Here is a 19,177-nt window from a genome sequence, read left to right as displayed (position 1 = left end):
AGTCTTTGGTCACTGACCAGCTGATGATGAGTCTCCTCCAGGTCAGATATAACTCTGGTACAAATAGCCAAGGTCAGGGAGAAAGACTGCTTACGTAGTTCAATGACCAATCAATGAGGCTAAGGGTTTGGATTCCAAAAGGTAGTGTAGGTAGGGCAGTTAATGTTTGGCATTTCTTTCAATAGTTATTTCTCACTAATGTTGCTTTATATTCAATTGCATACATTATGTTGAATATTTTTAATTAAAAAACCGTATTACTTAAAGAAAATAAGTGGATAGTCACAATGTAGAGAAAGAATTATCCTGAATATCAGAGAAAAGAAAGTGTATTTAGCACCAAAAACAATATTATATACATAGAACGTACAGGTTGAAAAAAGCATCAGTGGCCTAACAAAAAGCAGAATATACTTTTATAGATCATAGACAGAGTTATAAGAATGGCAGAAAAATGACCTGGGGTTTACAGGAGCCATAATCTATAGGTTTCAACATTACAAAGTAATTTTTAAATTTTAAGTCTGCATAATACGAGGAAAATATGCTTATTAGAAAGGAAAAAAATACACTCTATTTCAGCCACGTTGACTTTTGAAAAATAATTATTTCATAAATTTTAATGATCTGACTATTCAGATGTTTCTTTAGCTATGGGCAATTTAATTTTTGCATTTCTGGTGCTCTGCTTTTTTCCTTAGATTCCAAGAAACCCTGTGATAACATATATTCAGATATTGTGCACCTGGCTCCCATCCTCCGCAAGATTCATGCTTTCATGTAATTAACCTTGTGGCAACATGATCCATATTTTAATTAAGAAACATTTTACTGTACTTACAGTGCTATTTGATTCTTATGGGGCTTATCTTTGATTATGTCCTTTTCATTACCCTGGTAATTTGTAAAGTTGTCTTTAAATATCAATCTGTTAATTGCTTATTGATCACTTCCACTGTATATTAAAAAACTGGATACATTTTCATCTGAAATCAACCTTTTCTCATTTTAAAGTTCCCATTTCATAGTCTCTTTTAATCTTACTGAAAATTCAAATTAGATCTTTGCTGAAGTTATTGCTTTTTAAAATAAGTCTCAAAGAGAACATTAACTGAGCCTTCAGATATAATCATTGTCTTTAAAATTACTTGTTCATTCATGTCTGATTAAGTTTGTCTGCTGTCAGGAGTTGAGATAAGCGTTATCAGATTGGATGCCTCAATACTGAATTTTGTGCCTAGGGGAAGAAGAGTTTATCTGTTGGCATACTTTGTCAGATTAAAGGTCCAGTTGTTGGGAGGAATCGCTAGAGCTGAAGGCAAATCACTCAAGGAGCCTCACTGTGATAACTTAGGGCAGTAATTCTCAAAGTGTGGTCTCCAGACCAGCAGCATTAGCCTCACCTTCCAACTTGTTAGATATGCACGTTCTTGGGCCCCATTCCAAACCTCCTGAATCAAACTGGGGGTATGGCCCAGCTATGTCTTGGTAAGCACTCCTGGTGATCCCAACGCACTCCTTTGAAGTGCCTTACGATAGGTAACTCTCCCTCCCCCACTCCTCTCTAAACAGGCATCATAACTCTTGACTAATTCCCAACACTGGACTTAGTATACCATTTGTAGACAAGCATAAATTGGGAATATTTGGCCTGCTATCGATTATAGCAGCACCCTGTGAACATCTATAATTAGAATTGAGACTTGCCCCTTTACTAATTCAGAACCACTATCTCTAATAGAGGGCCTCATCCAGCAATCTTTACTTCAATGGGTAGTGTAGACTGGCCCTTCTCCCAGTCAGTGTTGCCTACAAAAATTCCACTTTTCTGGCATGTGGAATGAACTCTTCATTTTCAACATTTATATTTTCTTATCTGAATTAAAAGGCAATTTTATCTAATTGACAAAATCCCATCTCTTTCCATAGAAGTACTTGAAGTGGTTTGCAAAAACTGGCAAGAAATAATTCAGAAAGTTAGAAATAGAAAGTCAGAAAATGTAAGGAAACCAATATGTCCTATATGCATGTATCTCCATTGTTTATGGAAGCTTTGGAGAACAACAGAAATAGATTGTATTCATAGACAATTTCAGATAACATTTGGCAAAAATGTAAATGTCAGTCATTTCAAAGATAGTAAATTGAAGTGTTTACAAAGTGGTGCAGTAGACACAGTACAGGCATTGGAGTCAAATACCTTAGCTCAAGTCATAGCACTTTATTTACTGGCATTTTAGCTTTAAAAAAAATCATTCTCATTACCTGGAAGTTATAAACACAGGTAAGGGGTAGATAATTAACTACTTAATGTGATTTTCAAGGCACCAGGTAGGTGTGTTTACTCCTCTTTTATCTCCTCTTCTGAGTGCCCCACAATGCTTAAAAAGGTTTTCCCTCCCCAAATAGTGTATGAATCCTATCACTAAAAATAAATTTTCATTTATTCAACAAATATGTGTGCATGTATCATCACAGTCACCCTTTGATCTTTCAGAACAAACCAAGGAAGATATATTAAGTAAATTATCTTAGTTAATAAGTGTCAGTTTATTTTCCTTCAGGAAGGAGGACTTCCCTCCATTGTACAAGGGGGCACTTAACATGTACCCCAGAACTGTACCCACCAAAAACAAAGTTTCCTTAACAGGCAGGGATTTTAAAACATACTTCTGAATATCCTAATGGTATTAAACCTACCTTTGAAGTTCCATGTGATTTGAATTTCCTGAACATGGCAAACAGCTGATTATACTTCACTGCTGAAATTTTGCTCTAACATACAGGGTGATAAAAAGTGTTCATGTCAGACCCAGTTGCAACAAGATGAAGGGGCAAGACAGTAACATTGTAAAGCTTCGAAAAGACTACAATGTCTAAGAATAATCAATTTCAACTACAGAATTCTATAACATTAAGAAAAAGGAAATTATGTGGGCCTATTATGTTTAATGCTTAGTCTATGCTAGGCTGTTTACATTGCTATTATATGAATTTATTTTTACTGAGCTCCAGTGGAGTAAGAAAAAAAAGTTTAAGCGGAAAAATATTAAAAATCAAGATGAGCTAATCACATAAAAGAAATTTCAGGAATGGCTAAGTGCCAACACATGGAATGGTTAAGTGGCAACAGTCTTCTTCAATTGTTTTTATTACAGTAAGAGGAATTTTACTCTTAATGCATAGAATCTGAAGAAAAAAAATTTATATAAGCTTTTAAAAGAGGCCTTTTAAACAATTATTAATACAAGTGTGAAACAAGACCCTTCAAACAAATACCAATTTCAGTAATAGTTTACATACAGCAATAATTTATTCTGAAATGTTCATTTAGTTTCTGTTGAGACACAATTCATGTCTCATTAATAAAAGAGCAGCCATCTCACCTCAAATACCAGAATATACAACAAATTACAGCATAGCAAAAATTCTACCTACTTTCAGATAAAATCTAGTTCAGGTAAAATAGTTTCATTCAATGTTTTACAGTTACACAGATTTTTGTTTTGTTTTGAGCACAAAATAGTGTAAATTATTACACTGTAGCTATCTCTATGCACATCATGTGACCACATAACTGTTAATCATTACTTCTGAAATTGAACCGTCAGTTTCATTCATGCAGTAAAGCAAAGCAGGCTGGGTAAACTTGTTCATCGGGAACCATATTACTGTGAATTTCACAGCCACATGATTAATTATGATGTTAGATGGACTCACAAGGACAAAAACATTTTCTTTTTTTGCATAAATACCAATTTTTCCCTGATGTAAGTTTAGTCAGTTTATAATCTAGAAATGATTGATAACAGCAATATATCATATTTTCTATCTGTAGTGTTATTTTTAGACAAGCAATAATTAAAGGAAGTTGGGATGGGATGCTACTTAAATACATGTAAAACGTACTGTACAAACATACTTGGCTTTACTATTTTTTTTCCTAACCATCAAGTGTGCCTCCCAAAATAAGACCAGTGAAGACAAAGTATACTATCAAATATGGCTTCCAGAACAAAAACCCTCTAACAAGAATCAAACCTATTTACAAAATTTTTCAGTCTTTTAAAGTTTCATTTGAAACAAAATGTCTATATAGTAGTTGTAATTAACATATAATTTTCTTAGTTTCATTCTTCTGCTCTTTTAAACGGATGTCACAAGGTAAGATCCAGAATGACGCTTAGGACTTTGGGTTCCACTGGATTCTGTGCTGTCAGTTTTTGAATCTCGCTTCTTTGTGTTGTTATTCACTGGAGTTGGGATCTGAGACGGCCGAGCTGAAGTGCTATCTGCGCTGCTTTTCCTAGGGCTTGGGTTGTAATTAAAAGGAGTCACTCTGGCAGCAACAGTCCCACTAGGTGAACTGTGTTTGCTTGAGCTGCTAGAACTGAATGGGGTACGTTCCACTATAGAACTTTCATTAGTCTCTGATACAGGGACAGGATTATTTTGTCCTGGTTTTGTCTCAGTTCCTTTCTGGTCAGGGGCATCTACCTGAATAAAGGAGTTCAGGCGATTTTCCAAACCCACGGTACGCATGGGAACACTGCCATTACCCACATTTTGTTTTGCCTGATTATCTTTTGAATCTTTGTTTGGATTTCCCTTTTCTGAAACACTGTCAATCACCGGGGGAGTATTACCTGTGGGAGATCTTCCAGATCTAGGATTGTTAATGGGACAGTCCTCAATTCTTACCCAAACATCCTCTGTTTTAGAAACAGCAGGTGCCATTTGATAAATTAGAGTCTTTGATTCAGCACCATTTGTAGCACCTGAGGAAACGGTCTGAGAAGTACTATTTGTGGGAGAAATTTCATTTTCTTTTATTTTTCTCCATGTTCCTTTTGCGGATACTTGGTTTTCTTTACTTTGTTTGGTTCCTGAAATAGAGTTCACATGTTTTTCATCCTCACTTTTTGCTTTTTCACTGGATTCTGATGAAGCAGAAAGAATTGAAGATGAACTTCCAGTTCTTCTCCAAGTGCTTACTCGAGGAAGGGATGATGAATGTTTGCTGTGCTCACGTTTCCAGGTTCCTGACCTATTGATCGGAAGTCTAGAAGGACTTTCAGAATGAGACCGTGCAATATCATGGCGCTTTGCTGGTCTTCCATCATTATACTCTATAGTGGGACTGAGATTAGGGGGTAGTTTTCGCCATCCACCAGCCTGAACAGATGAATGTGTGGATAGAGACATATCAGGAAGGGAAGGACTTAAAACTGGAGTTTGTGCCTGGGACCTAGTGGGAGAAGCCGGTCTAGACGATGGAGAAAGGGATTCAAATGAAGCAGATTCCTCCAATTTTCTTCTTAAGGTTGGGCTTGGAGCTTCTTTGATGAAAGTTGACTGGCGTACTAATACAGGTCTTTCTGATCTATCAGATTCACTTCCACTTGATTTAGTTGAAGACATTCTAGAAAGTTCTACCTTTTTATTGGCTCCATTACCATTATTCACCTGATTTAGTCCTTTGGAGGCAGACTCACTTCTTGGAATACTACTGGCGTTCTTGGATAAACCTGTTTGTTTGGTAAGGTTCTGTTGGCTCATCTGTCTGCCTGAAGATGTATACGACATTTTTCCAGAACCTGAGGACTTAGTTGAAGCAGTACTAGGAGATGATGTCCTTGGAAGCTGAGATAATTTGTTAGGAGGACTTATTCCATTTCTACCAGGGGAAATTGAGTTTCGGCCAGGAGACTGTATAGGTCTACTTAATGGTTGCTGGGCAGGTCTTGAAGGGGTCGAATCTCTAGATCCTGATCTAGAAGGTGCTTTACTTGACCCACCTATTTGAGATGTCTGCCTGGCAACAGGGCTTAATTCTGATTTCACAGATGGCTTGGCTCCTCTAGGAGAAGTGGTGGCCGTTTGACCTTCACTAGGGCTTTTGGAGGCTGGAGTCTTAAGAGGTGGGCCTTTTTTAGAAACAGGACTTGTACTTGAGGAGCTATTTCGAACTCCTGGAATATGAATCATTGTCCTGCCTCGAGAGATTGAAGGCATGTTTGCTTGAAGGGGCTGTTTCATTTGGCCTGAAATTTCTGAATTAGATCGAACTTTTCCAGTAATCAAACTTTTATAAACTTTTTTTCCTCCTTTGATTCCTTTACTTTCAGATTCTATCTTTTTAGTTTCCAATGTACTTTTCTCCCCTGGTTTTAGAATTCGTGGGCCTTTATTACTTGTAAAGGGTTTTTCTTCTTGATCAGGTGTAAGATGAAATGGTGATCCCAGAGAGATTCCTGATTTCAGGGAAAGGATGGAATCTGAATCAGATGAAGCTTGTCTAGATAAACATGCAGCAGCAGCAGCTTGATGTAAACTACTTACTATGGAATTTGCACCTTCCTGAATAGCTTTCCAATCAAAATTTTCTGAATCAGGGGATAAACCATGTTCTGAATCTGGTCTCTGTATATCTTTTAAATCAAGTGTCAGATCTTCAGCTAACATGCCACCCATATTTCTGGGACTATGTTTTTCATTATCACCCTTAAGTCTTGAAGGCTTTTTCTTTTTTGGCATTGCGGAGCTTATACATTCCTGCAACAGGTCATCTTCAGAGTCAATACTAAGAGAACTGAGAGAACTGTTTCTTGAGAAACAAACTGGGGTATCTTCAACATGAAACGATTTTGGAGCATAGCCTGATGCTTGAGGTTTACTTGGTTCTCCCTGTGAATCAGGGGGCTCAGTCTCTTTGATAGGTTCATTTTCTTTATTGTTGTTGTTTTCTTGGTCAATGTCACTGAGAGAACTCAGAGAGGAATTATGAGAAAAGCAAACTGGAGTATTTTCAATAGCAAAATTCTGTAATTTTTCATCAGTTGCTGCCCCTCTGTCTGGTATGTCTTTGGATGACTGGGGAAAAGTGGATTGCTTCTGCAGTATGGGTTTAAGCTGACCTCGATTTATTGGATGCTTTGCAATAGCTTGTGTCTTACTAGCTGATTGTTGGTTGGAGGTTAGATCTGTGTGGCTGGTAACTTTAGCTTCTGATTCCTTATTTTCTTTCGCCTTTCTTAATTCAGCCTTTTCCCTGGAAAGGTCAACATCATCATCATCAAAATCTAGAGAACTCAAAGAATCATTTCGTGAAAAACAGTAAGGAGTTCCTTCAATAGGTGTGTAATGATGAGGTGAATCAAAAGCAAAACTTCCTCTGACTCTATCTTCATTATTTGGGAGCTTATCATTGAAGTCCTTGGAATTATTTTTCAAATTCTGTTTCTTTGAATCTTTGTTGTCTGAGAAAAGTCTCTCAGCATTTAAATTATTTTTTGAGTCTGCATTTTTTCTTATACGTGTCCGATATTCAGTATTTTGTGGTATAGGTTTTACTGGTGAAGTTGGTTTCTTTTTCTTACCATCTAACTGATTTTTGTTGGTTGCAGAAGAGGACGCAGATGCTTGCTGGACCTGGTCCATTATCTTTTTCACACGGAAAGGCTTGTGACTTTTCCCTTTGGGCATAGCAGAATTAATGCATTCTGCAAGAATATCACCTTCCTCTGCTTTATTGTCATCCAATTCAGGTATGGTTACAGATGAGGTTTTTCCTCCTTGAGCCTCATCTGTACTTCTGCCTTCTGTAGGAATGGTATCTCGTTTTTCAAATTCAGCCGACTGTGCCCCTGCTCTAACTCCTTCTCCAGCAGCTAACTCATTTGGAGGGGATTCTATTGTTAGATCACTTAGAGATGTAGCTGTGGAAAAGTTTATAGGTGTCCCTTCTACACAATATACTCGTGGCATATCATCTCCCGGTGTAAAACTAACATGCTTTTGGGGTTGCAACCTGTTTTGTGATGGTAGAAGTTTGTACACAGGCAGCTGACTTGGTTTCCTTGCCACAGGTGGAGGTAATTTTGAAGCAGTCTGGGCTGGCTTTTTTGCTTTACGTGATGACTTTGTTGGCATGGCAGAAATAATACATTCTTCTAGTATTTCAATATCGTCATCATCTGAATCATCTAATAGGTCCTTTTCAGAATCAATAGTTTTTTCTGCCTCTTTCTCTTGGTTTTCATTTGATTCTTTAGGTTGCTCTGATTCTGTTTCATTCCCATTGTCATTTTCCTGAACTGGAGGCATTATTCTTAATTCCACATCTTTCTGTATAAATGGCTCATCAAGGCTCAGAGCACTCAGGCTAGATGAACAAGAAAATCCATCTGGAGTACTTTCCGTGGCAAAGTGTAATAAAGTATCAGCATCTGGAAGAACCTGGACCCTCTGAACTGCAGCATTTACTGCAGCTTGCTTAGGTCCACTCTCTCTCTTTTCGGCAGTAGGTGTTTTATTTTTAGGTACTTCTCGCTTGGTTTGGGCTGTTTGAGGAGGTGGTGGAGGGGTTTTACTTCTGCTTGGTGGCATGGTTTGTCCAGGGCTATCTGGAAGATCACTGGGGCTTATAATGCCACTTACCATTCCACTGCATGGTTCACTCTGAACGGAGCTGGCAATCGAACGACTCTCAAAACTATCAAGTGAACTGACGGAAGTACATCTGCTAAACATAAGTGGAGTCTCCTGAACATAGTGTTCAGGTGGACTTTTGGGTGTCTGAGCACCACTTTTGGAGGGAGATTTTGCTCCTGAAGAAAATTCAACAGCTTTGTGCCTGGTTGATTCTGAAGATAAACCAGAACCCTGCAGTCTGCTGGGTTTGGTTCTAGTGTGCTGCGACACTGCTGGAACTTCGCTTACAGGGTCTTCAGTTGACCTAGTTCCAATCTTGTCTTTTATTTCTGCTATTTGCAGGGTATTAGCAGAATCTGCTTCCTGTGTCGTCTGATCACATCCTATTTCATCTTCAGCTGATGACAAAGATGATAATGAACTACATCTTGAAAAACATATTGGAGTATCTTCTACACAATAAGTCTGTATTGTTTCTTGGTTAATAGAAGAAACTTTGCAAGTGGCAGCCTTTTGAGTCTGACCACTTCTACTCTGTGCCGAACTTGGATGGAGCTGATTCTGCCTCTTGGCATTAGATGAAGGTGTGGACGTATTCTCACTGCTTGAAGAGATATGTTCAGTTTTAGTGCTTTGTCCAGATGAACTCTTTGAGAATGAAAATGATTGTTTCTGTGACGAAGGAATATCTGTGGCATATTTTAAACTATAATCAATAGGCTGATCCACATGATGTTTCTCTTCATTGTATTTTATGCTATAATTTGTTGGTCTCTCTTCTTCTTCATGCTGTTCTTCTTCAGAGTAACGTTCACTATAGTTGGTAGGCTTATCATCTTCATAGTCATCTTCTTGACACAAAGACTGGCTTACATTTTGATTAATTCCATGATTAGAACCCACTCGATTTGTTTCTGAACCGTTGGCTCCCCGTGACCTGTATGGAGAAACACATTCCTGCTGTCCAAAATGTGGTTGGAACTTGAGGTGTTTATCATCAGTGCTCTCAGTATAAACAGGATAAGTTGTACTTTGACTCCTTGATTGTCTTTGCTCACTTTGTTTTATTTCATCTTCTATTATGTGTTTGGGTCTTGCCCATCTTTCATTCTGTGAAGGACTTTGCCTTCCAGAGTTCAACTGCTCATCTGAATATTTAAGACTATAATTTATTGGTGTATCTAGTTCTCCATCATTATCATCCATATGATTTGCACTATGTATTTTATGGGCTAGGTCAGCTGGGTATTGACCATAACTGCAAAACTTACTTTCATCATCTTCAGAATAGGATTCAATTGACGGTTTCATTTGACCTCTTTTACCATAACCATCACTACTACTGACACTATTTAAACTATCATTTGAAGATCTCTTGTATTCTAATTTGGCATAAGGCATAGAACATGTCCTATTTGAATTTTCTGACTTAGTGAAATTGTAAGTGTTTGAATGTGTATGGGCAGCAGAGCTTCTCCTAAGTGCATTTCTCTCATCTGTCACACAATGTAATTCAGTGGTAGACCCAGAACTCCTGTCTTCCTGAGAGGTATGAATGACCGACACTTCTTCCATGACTTTGGCAATCTGGGCTGCAGTGGTGGAGATCTGCAAACCTCGCTTTGAAGAGGTTCCTGGATTTTCTGTTGCTGGATGGTAGTTGCCTAGACCAATTCCTCGTTCTCTCTCCAAACTTCTATCTTTTTCAGAACGAGAACTATCTAAGCTTCCTCTTGATGAAGAGGAGCTGGGTAACACTGTAGTATTCAAATATGGTGAAAGGACAGTCATGTTGCCAGCATTAAAATTGTCTGACCTATTATCATCATGTCGATTGGTGTCAAAAACATAATCACCATAGAGACTTTGCTTGTGTCTTTGCTTACTACGATGAGATGCCTTGGGACTTAAATTGTCTATATTGTCAAAAGTTTCTGACAAATGCTGAGCATCTAATTCTGCTTCTAGGGCTTTTTGTTTCCTAACATGAAGAGATGGCAAGCTTGAGCCAGGAGACATAATATTGGCATCCTTGTACTTCGCAGGCCTATTTGCCATGAGATTCCTTAAAGCTGCAGCACTTCCCATAGCAATCATTTTGTGCTTTGAATGAATGAGGTTCTTGAGCATGCTAACTGCCCCCATGTCCCATAATGCTTCCTGGTCTTTAGGATTTCTTGCTGAGAGATTCCACAAAGTTCCACAAGCATTACTGACTATTGTCAAACTATGAGATTTTAAGTGTTGTAATAAAGTCTGTAGACAGTTGTTCTCTCTTAGAATTTGCCTGAAATAAAATCAAGAGATCATAAAATTAAGGTCAAAATGTGTATCCAGTAACAACAAATAAAAGGATAGAAAACAATAGGCATAATATGATTGTACCAATTATCCTATAAATTCCAAGTATTCCACATCTCCTTCTGTTCTTTCTTATTTCATGTAATGTTTACTGTTTTAAAATACTAATCTGTCACACTAAAAAAAGTAAAGGTGTTATTTTTGTCAATTCTACATTTCCTATTCTGACCCAATAGCTTAAAACATTTGCAGGGGGTGGGGCACATACATTTACTCTATTCATATAACAGTTTCCCAATTTAAAAACTATCAATATATCATGAAATCCTATGTTGAATAGGAATTTTGTGGTAATTTAATCTATGGTTGGGTGCCACTCTGATACTGATATATCTTGGAAGAGGTAGATAGAATTGATTAAAGATCTTTCTTCAGTCAGTGCACATTATAAGCTCTTAGATTAGCACACTTACTTTTCAGAGTAATCTCTGTATTTTTTGGCTTGATTGTGTGATACTGCCATCCCCCTTACAAGTGCTCTTGGCCGGACACGGTGGCTCATGCCTCCCAGCACTTTGGAAGGCTGAGGAGGGTGGATCACCTGAGGTTAGGAGATCGAGGCCAGCCTGGCCAACATGGTGAAACCCTGTCTCTACTAAAAATACAAAAATTAGCTGGGTGTGGTGGTGCATGCCTATAGTCCCAGCTACTCAGGAGGCTGAGCCAGGAGAATCACTTGGGAGGTGGAGGTTGCAGTGAGCCGAGATCACACCACTGCACTCCAGCCTGGACAACAGAGCGAGACTCCATCTCAAAAAAAAAAAAAAGAAAAAAAAAGAAAAAAAGAAAAAGAAAAAAAGAAAAGAAAAAGTGCTCTTTGGCAGACTGTGTGCTTATTATTTTTTAAAAATAAAGTAAATTAAAGCTTTCAAAACATTTAAGGCATATAAAAACAAGGCATGAGGATCAGCATAATGAACTCTGGACATGAAAGAGCAACAGCTTTTTTAATGCAGGCAAACTGAAGATTAATGACAGCATATTCAGCTTTAGTGGGCTTTAAAATGGACTGGCAAGGGTACACAATAAGCTTTAACATGGTGGTCTTCTCTTAGCAGTCCAGTAGTTACAGGACTTAAGAAATCTTCTCTGCATAGCAGAAAGGGAGACTAGGCTTGTAGTTTCTGCATCACAGATTTAAAAAATAAATAAGCTATAAAAAAAACATATTTTTGGCCAGGCGCAGTAGCCCATGCCTACAATCCCAGCACTTTTGGAGGCTGAGGCGGGCGGATCACCTAAGGTCAGGAGTTCAAGGCTAGCCTGGCCAACATGGTGAAGCCCCATCTCTACTAAAAATTTGCCAGGCATGGTGGGGGCTACCTGTAATCCCAGCTACTCGGGAGGCCGAGGCAGGAGAATCACTTGAACTCCAAAGGCAGAGGTTGCAGTGAGCAGAGATTGTGCCACTGCACTCTACCCTGGGCAACAGAGTGAGACTTCATCTCAAAAAAAAAGAAAGAAAGAAAGAAAAAAAAAGACAGTTGTATTTTTGTTGATGTAATACAGAATCCGAGTTCTGAAAATGTGTGCCCTGCATCTGAGGCACTCTTTTAGGTTTTGCAACTCTAGCAGATTGGATGAATGGCTGTTAGCTAAATAATATTATTTACTGGCCGGGCGCAGTGGCTCACGCCTGTAATCCCAGCACTTAGGGAGCCTGAGACGGGTGGGTCACTGGAGGCCAGGAGTTCAAGAGCAGCAGGACAACGTGGTGAAACCTCATCTCTACCAAAAAATAGAAAAACTAGCCGGGTGTGGTGGCGTGCATCTGTAGTCCCAGCTAGTTGGGAAGCTGAGGTGGGAGAATCACTTGAACCCAGGAGGTGGAGGTTGCAGCGAGCCAAGATTGCAACACTGCCCTCCAGCCTGGGCGATAGAGTGAGACCCCGTCTCAAAAAAAAAAAAAAAATTATTATTATTGATACTAAGACATCATTAGAAAAATGTGAACCTTTATATTCTCTGGATTATGCTCATAGTTTTTGTCTTGTTTTAAATTTTGTTTTCACATTCTTTTATACTATACTGATAGAAATGGATTATTTTGTTCCAATATTTGTGACTATTTTTTCCTCCACATATGGGCTACACCTCTCAACTATCATTTGCTTAATTTAGTCTCCTTTATAATACTATAAACTGTTATTACATTAAGTACACTAATGAGTTAAACTAAGAGTAGTTATCTTTTCACAATAATAAATATATTTTGGCTTAAAACTTTCATGATTATGTAAAACATTGCTTACAATTAGGTCTTTTTGAGAGTATGAATTCTGTACTTTAAAAGTAATATAAAACTCTATATATACCTGTGGTCCTCATTTGTAGCTATCAAGCTGGACACATTCCGTAATATCCCACCTCCACTTTCAATAATGGCTAAAGTGTTTGTCTGGCTCCGGTAAGTAAGAGTGCCAACCAAAAATGCAAGTGCACCATCTACAGCACATATATCAGCTTTATTCTCAGTGCAATGTGCTGACAAATTCCATAAGGCACTCAATACGCTTTTGAGGGTTGATTCCTAGTAAGAAACAGAATATGGGTCATCTAATTAGAGTTGGAATTTGTCTCTCATTAACTTCTATGTTACTGATATTGAATAAAAGCTATTTTTTAATCTATCCTATTGCCCGCCCCTCACTGGTAAATTAATAACTTTCCATTTAGAAAAATGTTCATAAAATATCAAATAGTATTTATATCAGTGATAGCTCTATAAAACAAGCAGAACACAATATTTAACTAATGACTTTTATAAACTTCATTCTAAGTGTTTAGATAGTACACACATCTTAGAATATGAAGCACAACTGATGTGCATTATGAAAAGAAAACATTTTCAGAATAGAATGTGGGTTATTCTCAGGCTGGGGTTGCTTGAAATAAAGAAAAAAAATGTGAATAGGAAGTGGATTAAGGCCCAGCATGTGGCCGGGCACAGTGGCTCATGCCTGTAATCCCAGCACTTTGGGAGGCTGACGGGTAGATCATCTGAGGTCAGGAGTTCAAAACCAGCCTTGCTAACGTGGTAAAACCCCATCTCTACAAAAATACAAAAAAAAAAAATTAGCTGGGCATGATGGTGGGTGCCTGTAATCCCAGCTACTTGGGAGGCTGAGGTGGGAGAACTGCTTGAACCTGGGAGGCAAAGGTTGCAGTGAGCCAAGATTACACCATTGCACTCCGGCCTAGGTGACAGAGTGAAACTCTGTCTCAAAAAAACAAAACCAAAAAAAACAAAAAAGGCCGGGCGTGGTGGCTCATTGCCTGTAATCCCAGCACTTTGGAAGGCTGAGTGGTGTGATTGGGAGTTTAGGAGTTTGAGACCAGCCTCGGCAACATGGTGAAATCCCGTCTGTACAAAAAATACAAACAAAATTAGCTGGGTATGGTGACACGTGCCTGTAGTCACAGCTACTTGGGAGTATCACTTGAGCCTGGGAGGTCAAGGCTGCAGTAAGCCATGATCGTGCCACTGCACTCAAGCCTGGTTGACAGAGTGAGATCCAAAAAAAAAAAAGAAAGCAGATTTAAAAAATTCTGTAAACCATGCATAGATATGGAAAGATATCTTAGAAGTATTATTAAATGACAAGAGCGAGTTGCAGTGTCGTATATACAATATTCTGTTTATATAAAAAGCATTATATATATGTGGTTGCTTCAAAATTAACAATGTAATTTATAAAAACAATAAAGGGTACTAGAAAAGCTGTAATTTCTTAAAATTCCCCACATAACAAATTACGAAAACCTGGAACTCCCTAACATACGATTATCAAAGTCAACTGTCAAATTGTAATTGCCACAGAAACACTTTGATACACAATTAAAGGTATTTGGTCAAAACTTGCCATGTGCTGGGTGCGACGGCTCTATGCCTTCAGGCCCAGAACTTTGGGAGGCTGAGGTGGGAGGATCGCTTAAGCCTAGGAGTTAAAAACCAGCCTGGGCAACATGGCAATACCCAATCTCTACAAAAAACATAAAAAGTAGCCAGGCGGCCAGGCGCAATGGCTCATGCCTGTAATCCCAGTACTTTGGGAGGCCAAGGTGGGCGGATCACGAGGTCAGGAGATCGAGACCATCCTGACCAACATAGTGAAACCCCATCTCTGCTAAAATACAAAAAATTAGCCAGGTGTGGTGGTGGGTGCCTGTAATCCTAGCTACCTGGGAGGGTGAGGCAGGGGAATTGCTTGAATCAGGGAGGCAGAGGTTGCAGTGAGCCGAGATTGTGCAACTGTACTCCAGCCTGGGTGATAGAGTAAGACTCGGTCTCAAAAAAAAAAAAAAAAAATCAGCCAGGCATGGTGGTGCACACCTACAGATCCAGCTACTTGAGAGTCTGAGGTGGGAGGATAGCTTGAGCCCAGGGAGTCAAGGCTGTGTGGCCTTGTCTCAAAAAAGCAAAAGCAAAACCACAACCAAAAAAAACAAAAAAACAAAAAAAACCCCCAAAAAAAACCCCAAACCCACAACTTGCCATGATGGTGATGTCAATCTGTCTTCTTACTATATATCCATCAGGAAACAAACATTAATTAGAAATCAACTCTGTGCCTACTGCAAATGAGAGGCACTCCAGAGGATACAAACATAGCAAACTGATACCTGTGATTGAAGGTGCTAGCAATTTGCTTTGGGGGAAAAAAAGATACAAAAACATACATGAAACAAATGCTCCAAAGGAAAAATTATTACAGCCTGAATTTAATCAAACCAATCAAATATTTCATGGAGGAGAACAGCTGTTTAGGAGGATAAGACGAGAAGCCAGTTGCTGCTGGCAGGGGAAGTAGAATGAGGAAAGGCAGGGAAGTGAGAATCAGTGCCGGAGCACTGAAGACCCAGAAAGAAGACGCAAAGGAGATCACAGTCCATGATGGGGAACAGTGAAAAATAAGTTCAGAGAGACAAAAGCCAGGCCTTGAATGTCACAGCAAACATTTTGGGTCTAACCCAATAGATAGTGAGCTACTTTATTCTCTTCATCAAGAAATTAAGTGAACAAAACAATCTAGAAGCAGGTTTAGACATAATTTGTCAGATAAGTGGTAGGAGGCAGATAGAAGGTGCTTTTATGCAAGAAGTACTTTTATCCTTCTCACATCAATCAAGATGAGCCCAATTTTAATTACATGTGACTGAGATAAAGGTGGGGCACTCCAAGTACCCCGAGAACAAAAAAAAAGCAAGAATTTAAAGGACTGAATTAAGCTGCAACTGGCCCAGAGTTGAGAGTTGAAAGTAGAAAAATACAAAAGTTCCTCTCTGTGGGGCTACATGTCAAGGGCCAGGGGTTTTGTTTCAAAAATGTTTTTACAGTTCGAATTAGAAGACACAAAATAAATTAGAGGTTATTAATATAAGTAGTAACAGTAAAAGTGAGTGACCAAAAAGTATAAAATACAGGTGAAGGTAGAATAGAAAAACTTAAATCTACAAATCTAGACTCTATGATCAAGGAGAAGGGTTGTATCAGAAGCAAAATAAGGAGGAATTCAAGATAGTACAGCCAGTTTAGAAATGAAGCAAGTGACTTGTTCAGGGTTTTGGTTGTTACTGGAAAAGAGAAACACTGTAACAGAAGAAGTCACAGAAAATTTTTGTTTCCAAAATATTGGGCTTCTTCTAGAGAGCTGAAACAAAAAAGAAGGATCCAGTAGAGAAGATGTAGAAGACAAGAGTAAGGGACCAACAGCTTTAAGTGAACGGAGCACAGAGTGCTAGTCAAGGAAAGGCTCTAGAGTAAGAGCTCTGAGTGAGTTAAACTGATGCAGAACACGCAGGAGAGCTAGAAGGTAGTTCTGATTCTCTTGCTCATTAGTAGCTGAAGTTGAGATGGAACTGATGTTGAATGAAAAACAGAAAAAGAATGTTCATGACTGCTGCACTAAATGTAGAAAAAGAGGGAAAAATAAATAAATTCTAACACTGCTAATCAGAATTGGGCCCAAATCAGAACTGGGTATTATACATTTCTGATGGCTAGTTTTTCGAAGACTGACCATGCATTATATCCCCCCTGTAATCCCAGCACTTTGGGAGGCCAGGGCAAGCAGATCACGAGGTCAAGAGATGGAGACCATCCTGGCCAACATGGTGAAACCCCGTCTCTACTAAAAATACAAAAACTAGCTGGGCGTGGTGGTGCATGCCTATAATTCCAGCTACTTGGGAGGCTGAGGCAGGAGAATCACTTGAACCAGGGAGTCAGAGGTTGCAGTTAGCCAAGATCCTGCCACTGCACTCTAGCCTGGTGGCAGAGCAAGACTCCATCTCAAAAAAAAAAATTATAGAAGAGTTTAGGTCCTTGAGAGAGAATTAAGTCATGAACCAGTTAGCAGCAGTGCAAATTCTCATAATACACACACACATTAAATCTTTCTGAAACTACACAGGGTTATTAGATTAGGAGTACTTAAGTGTGCAAGCACTAATTTTTTTGAACTTTATTGAAATATAATTGATGAACAATAAACTGCACACATTTCAAGTTTACAATTTGATAATTTGTCATGCATGTCTACACCCATAAAACCGCCAGTCCAATCAAGATAACAAACATTTATATCACCCCCAAAAGTTTCCTAGTACCCTCTCGTAATCCTCCCCTTCCCTTCCACTCCCAACCCCAGGCCACCACTAATCTGTTTTCTGTCACTACAGATTACTGCATGTATCAATAGTTATTCTTTTTCACAGTCGAGTCATATTACTTTGTACAAATATTCCACAATATGTTTACCATTCACCTGCTGACAGACATAGTTATTTCTAGTTTTTGGCTATCATAAATAAATTATTGTGGATACTTGTGTGTAAGTCTTCGTGACAGCATAAGTTTTTGTTCCTCTTGGGTAAATACTTAGAAGTGGAATGGCTGGGTCATATGGTAGGTGTGTTTAACTTAAAAACACTGCCAAATGTTCTCCAAAGTGATTATACCATTTTACACTCCCACTAGCAGAATACATGATTTCCAGCTGCTCAAATTCCTTGAAAATGCATGGTCAATCTCTTAAATTTTAACCAATATGATATGCATAATGGTATCTCATTGTAGTTTTAATTTGCATTCCCTGATGATTAATGATATTAAGTATCTTTTCAAGGGTTTATTGGCCATGTTCTTTTCTGAAATGTCTTCTATCCATTCAACAGTATTACAGGTATTTTTATGCAGATGCTTAGCATATTTGAATATTATCTTTATAACTAATAATTTAGCTGAATGCTTTTCTATCTAATAAATTTTCAAGGGTTTTCCAAGAATAAAACACTTTACCAAAAATGCATAACTAAACCAACAAAAAACAAACCTTTTGCCTTCTCTGAAAAGGAAAGTTTTGAAGAACATGTAGGCTGTGGGTGTAGGAGGACTAGCTGGGTGAAAGGAAACCTAGACTAGCTAAGACAACTTGCTTGGTCCCTCTCAGATTTCAAGTTTACTTTTTTTTTTTTTCTTTTTAAATTTAGCCTAGTTTCTGAAGCAGATGGACTGCCTGGAGATATTTCCTTCTGTAAACAAATTATTATTTGACGATTCCTCACCCTTGGCTCTGATCATCTCTTGATAAGTTGACCATCAAAATTTGAGGGGATTGAGATTTGGAGAGCACAAAGGTAACACTTATACCAGTGATTCTTAACTAGTGGTGACATTGTCCTTCCTCCCTCCCAGGGACATCTGACAATATCTGGAAGCAATTTTGATTAGCCTAACTAGGGGGAGGGTATATTGGTAGCCAGTTGGCAAAGGCCAGGGATGCTGCTAAACAATCTACAATGCACAAGTCAGCCCCAGCAAAACGAAGAATTATCTGGTCAAAAATGTCTATAGTGCTGAGGCTGAGAAACCCTGATATACATTAAATTCCCTTGTATAATCTTTTCTATCTTAGTACTTTAGGAGTTTGTGGTACTCTAAAACTATGGACTGGTGAGATAAACAGGTAAGAAATTAGGAAATCTAGGCCAGGCATGGTGGCTTGCGCCTGTAATCCCAGCACTTTGGGAGGCTGAGGTGGGCGGACCACAAGGTCAGGAGTAGTTTGAGACCAGCCTTACCAATATGGTGAAACCCCATCTCTACTAAAAATACAATTAGCTAGGAGTGGTGGCGTGCGCCTGTAATCCCAGCTACTCAGGAGGCTGAGGCAGGAGAATCACTTGAACGTGGGAGGCGGAAGTTGCAGTGAGCCAAGATCAGGCCACCACACTCCACCCTGGGCAACAGAATGAGATCCCGTCTCCAAAAAAAAAAAAAAAGAAATTAGGGAATCTCATGGCTAAAAGTAGGCAGCAAAAAAAGCCAAACATGAAATTCTTATTATAGTACTAAATAATACACAGGTAAGAAACTAGGGAA

The 19,177-nt window shown here is 38.7% G+C and overlaps 1 protein-coding gene across 1 annotated transcript in view; it reads right to left on the bottom strand.

Moving 5' to 3' along the window:
• Positions 1-2,024: 2,024 nt before the first annotated feature.
• Positions 2,025-19,177, bottom strand: part of APC (adenomatous polyposis coli) — a 123,963-nt gene continuing 106,810 nt past the window's right edge. The window contains exons 15-16 of the mRNA XM_011966093.1: positions 13,110-13,324; positions 2,025-10,720 (exon numbers count right to left, since the gene is read on the bottom strand). Of these exons, the coding sequence (XP_011821483.1) occupies positions 4,147-10,720; positions 13,110-13,324 (6,789 nt within the window). The 3' untranslated portion in view covers positions 2,025-4,146. The remainder of the gene's footprint in view (positions 10,721-13,109; positions 13,325-19,177) is intronic.

The sequence above is a fragment of the Mandrillus leucophaeus genome, unplaced genomic scaffold (genome assembly GCF_000951045.1).
Source record: "Mandrillus leucophaeus isolate KB7577 unplaced genomic scaffold, Mleu.le_1.0 Scaffold740, whole genome shotgun sequence".
NCBI classification, from domain to species: domain Eukaryota; kingdom Metazoa; phylum Chordata; class Mammalia; order Primates; family Cercopithecidae; genus Mandrillus; species Mandrillus leucophaeus.
This window is presented reverse-complemented; position numbering and strand designations above follow the sequence as displayed.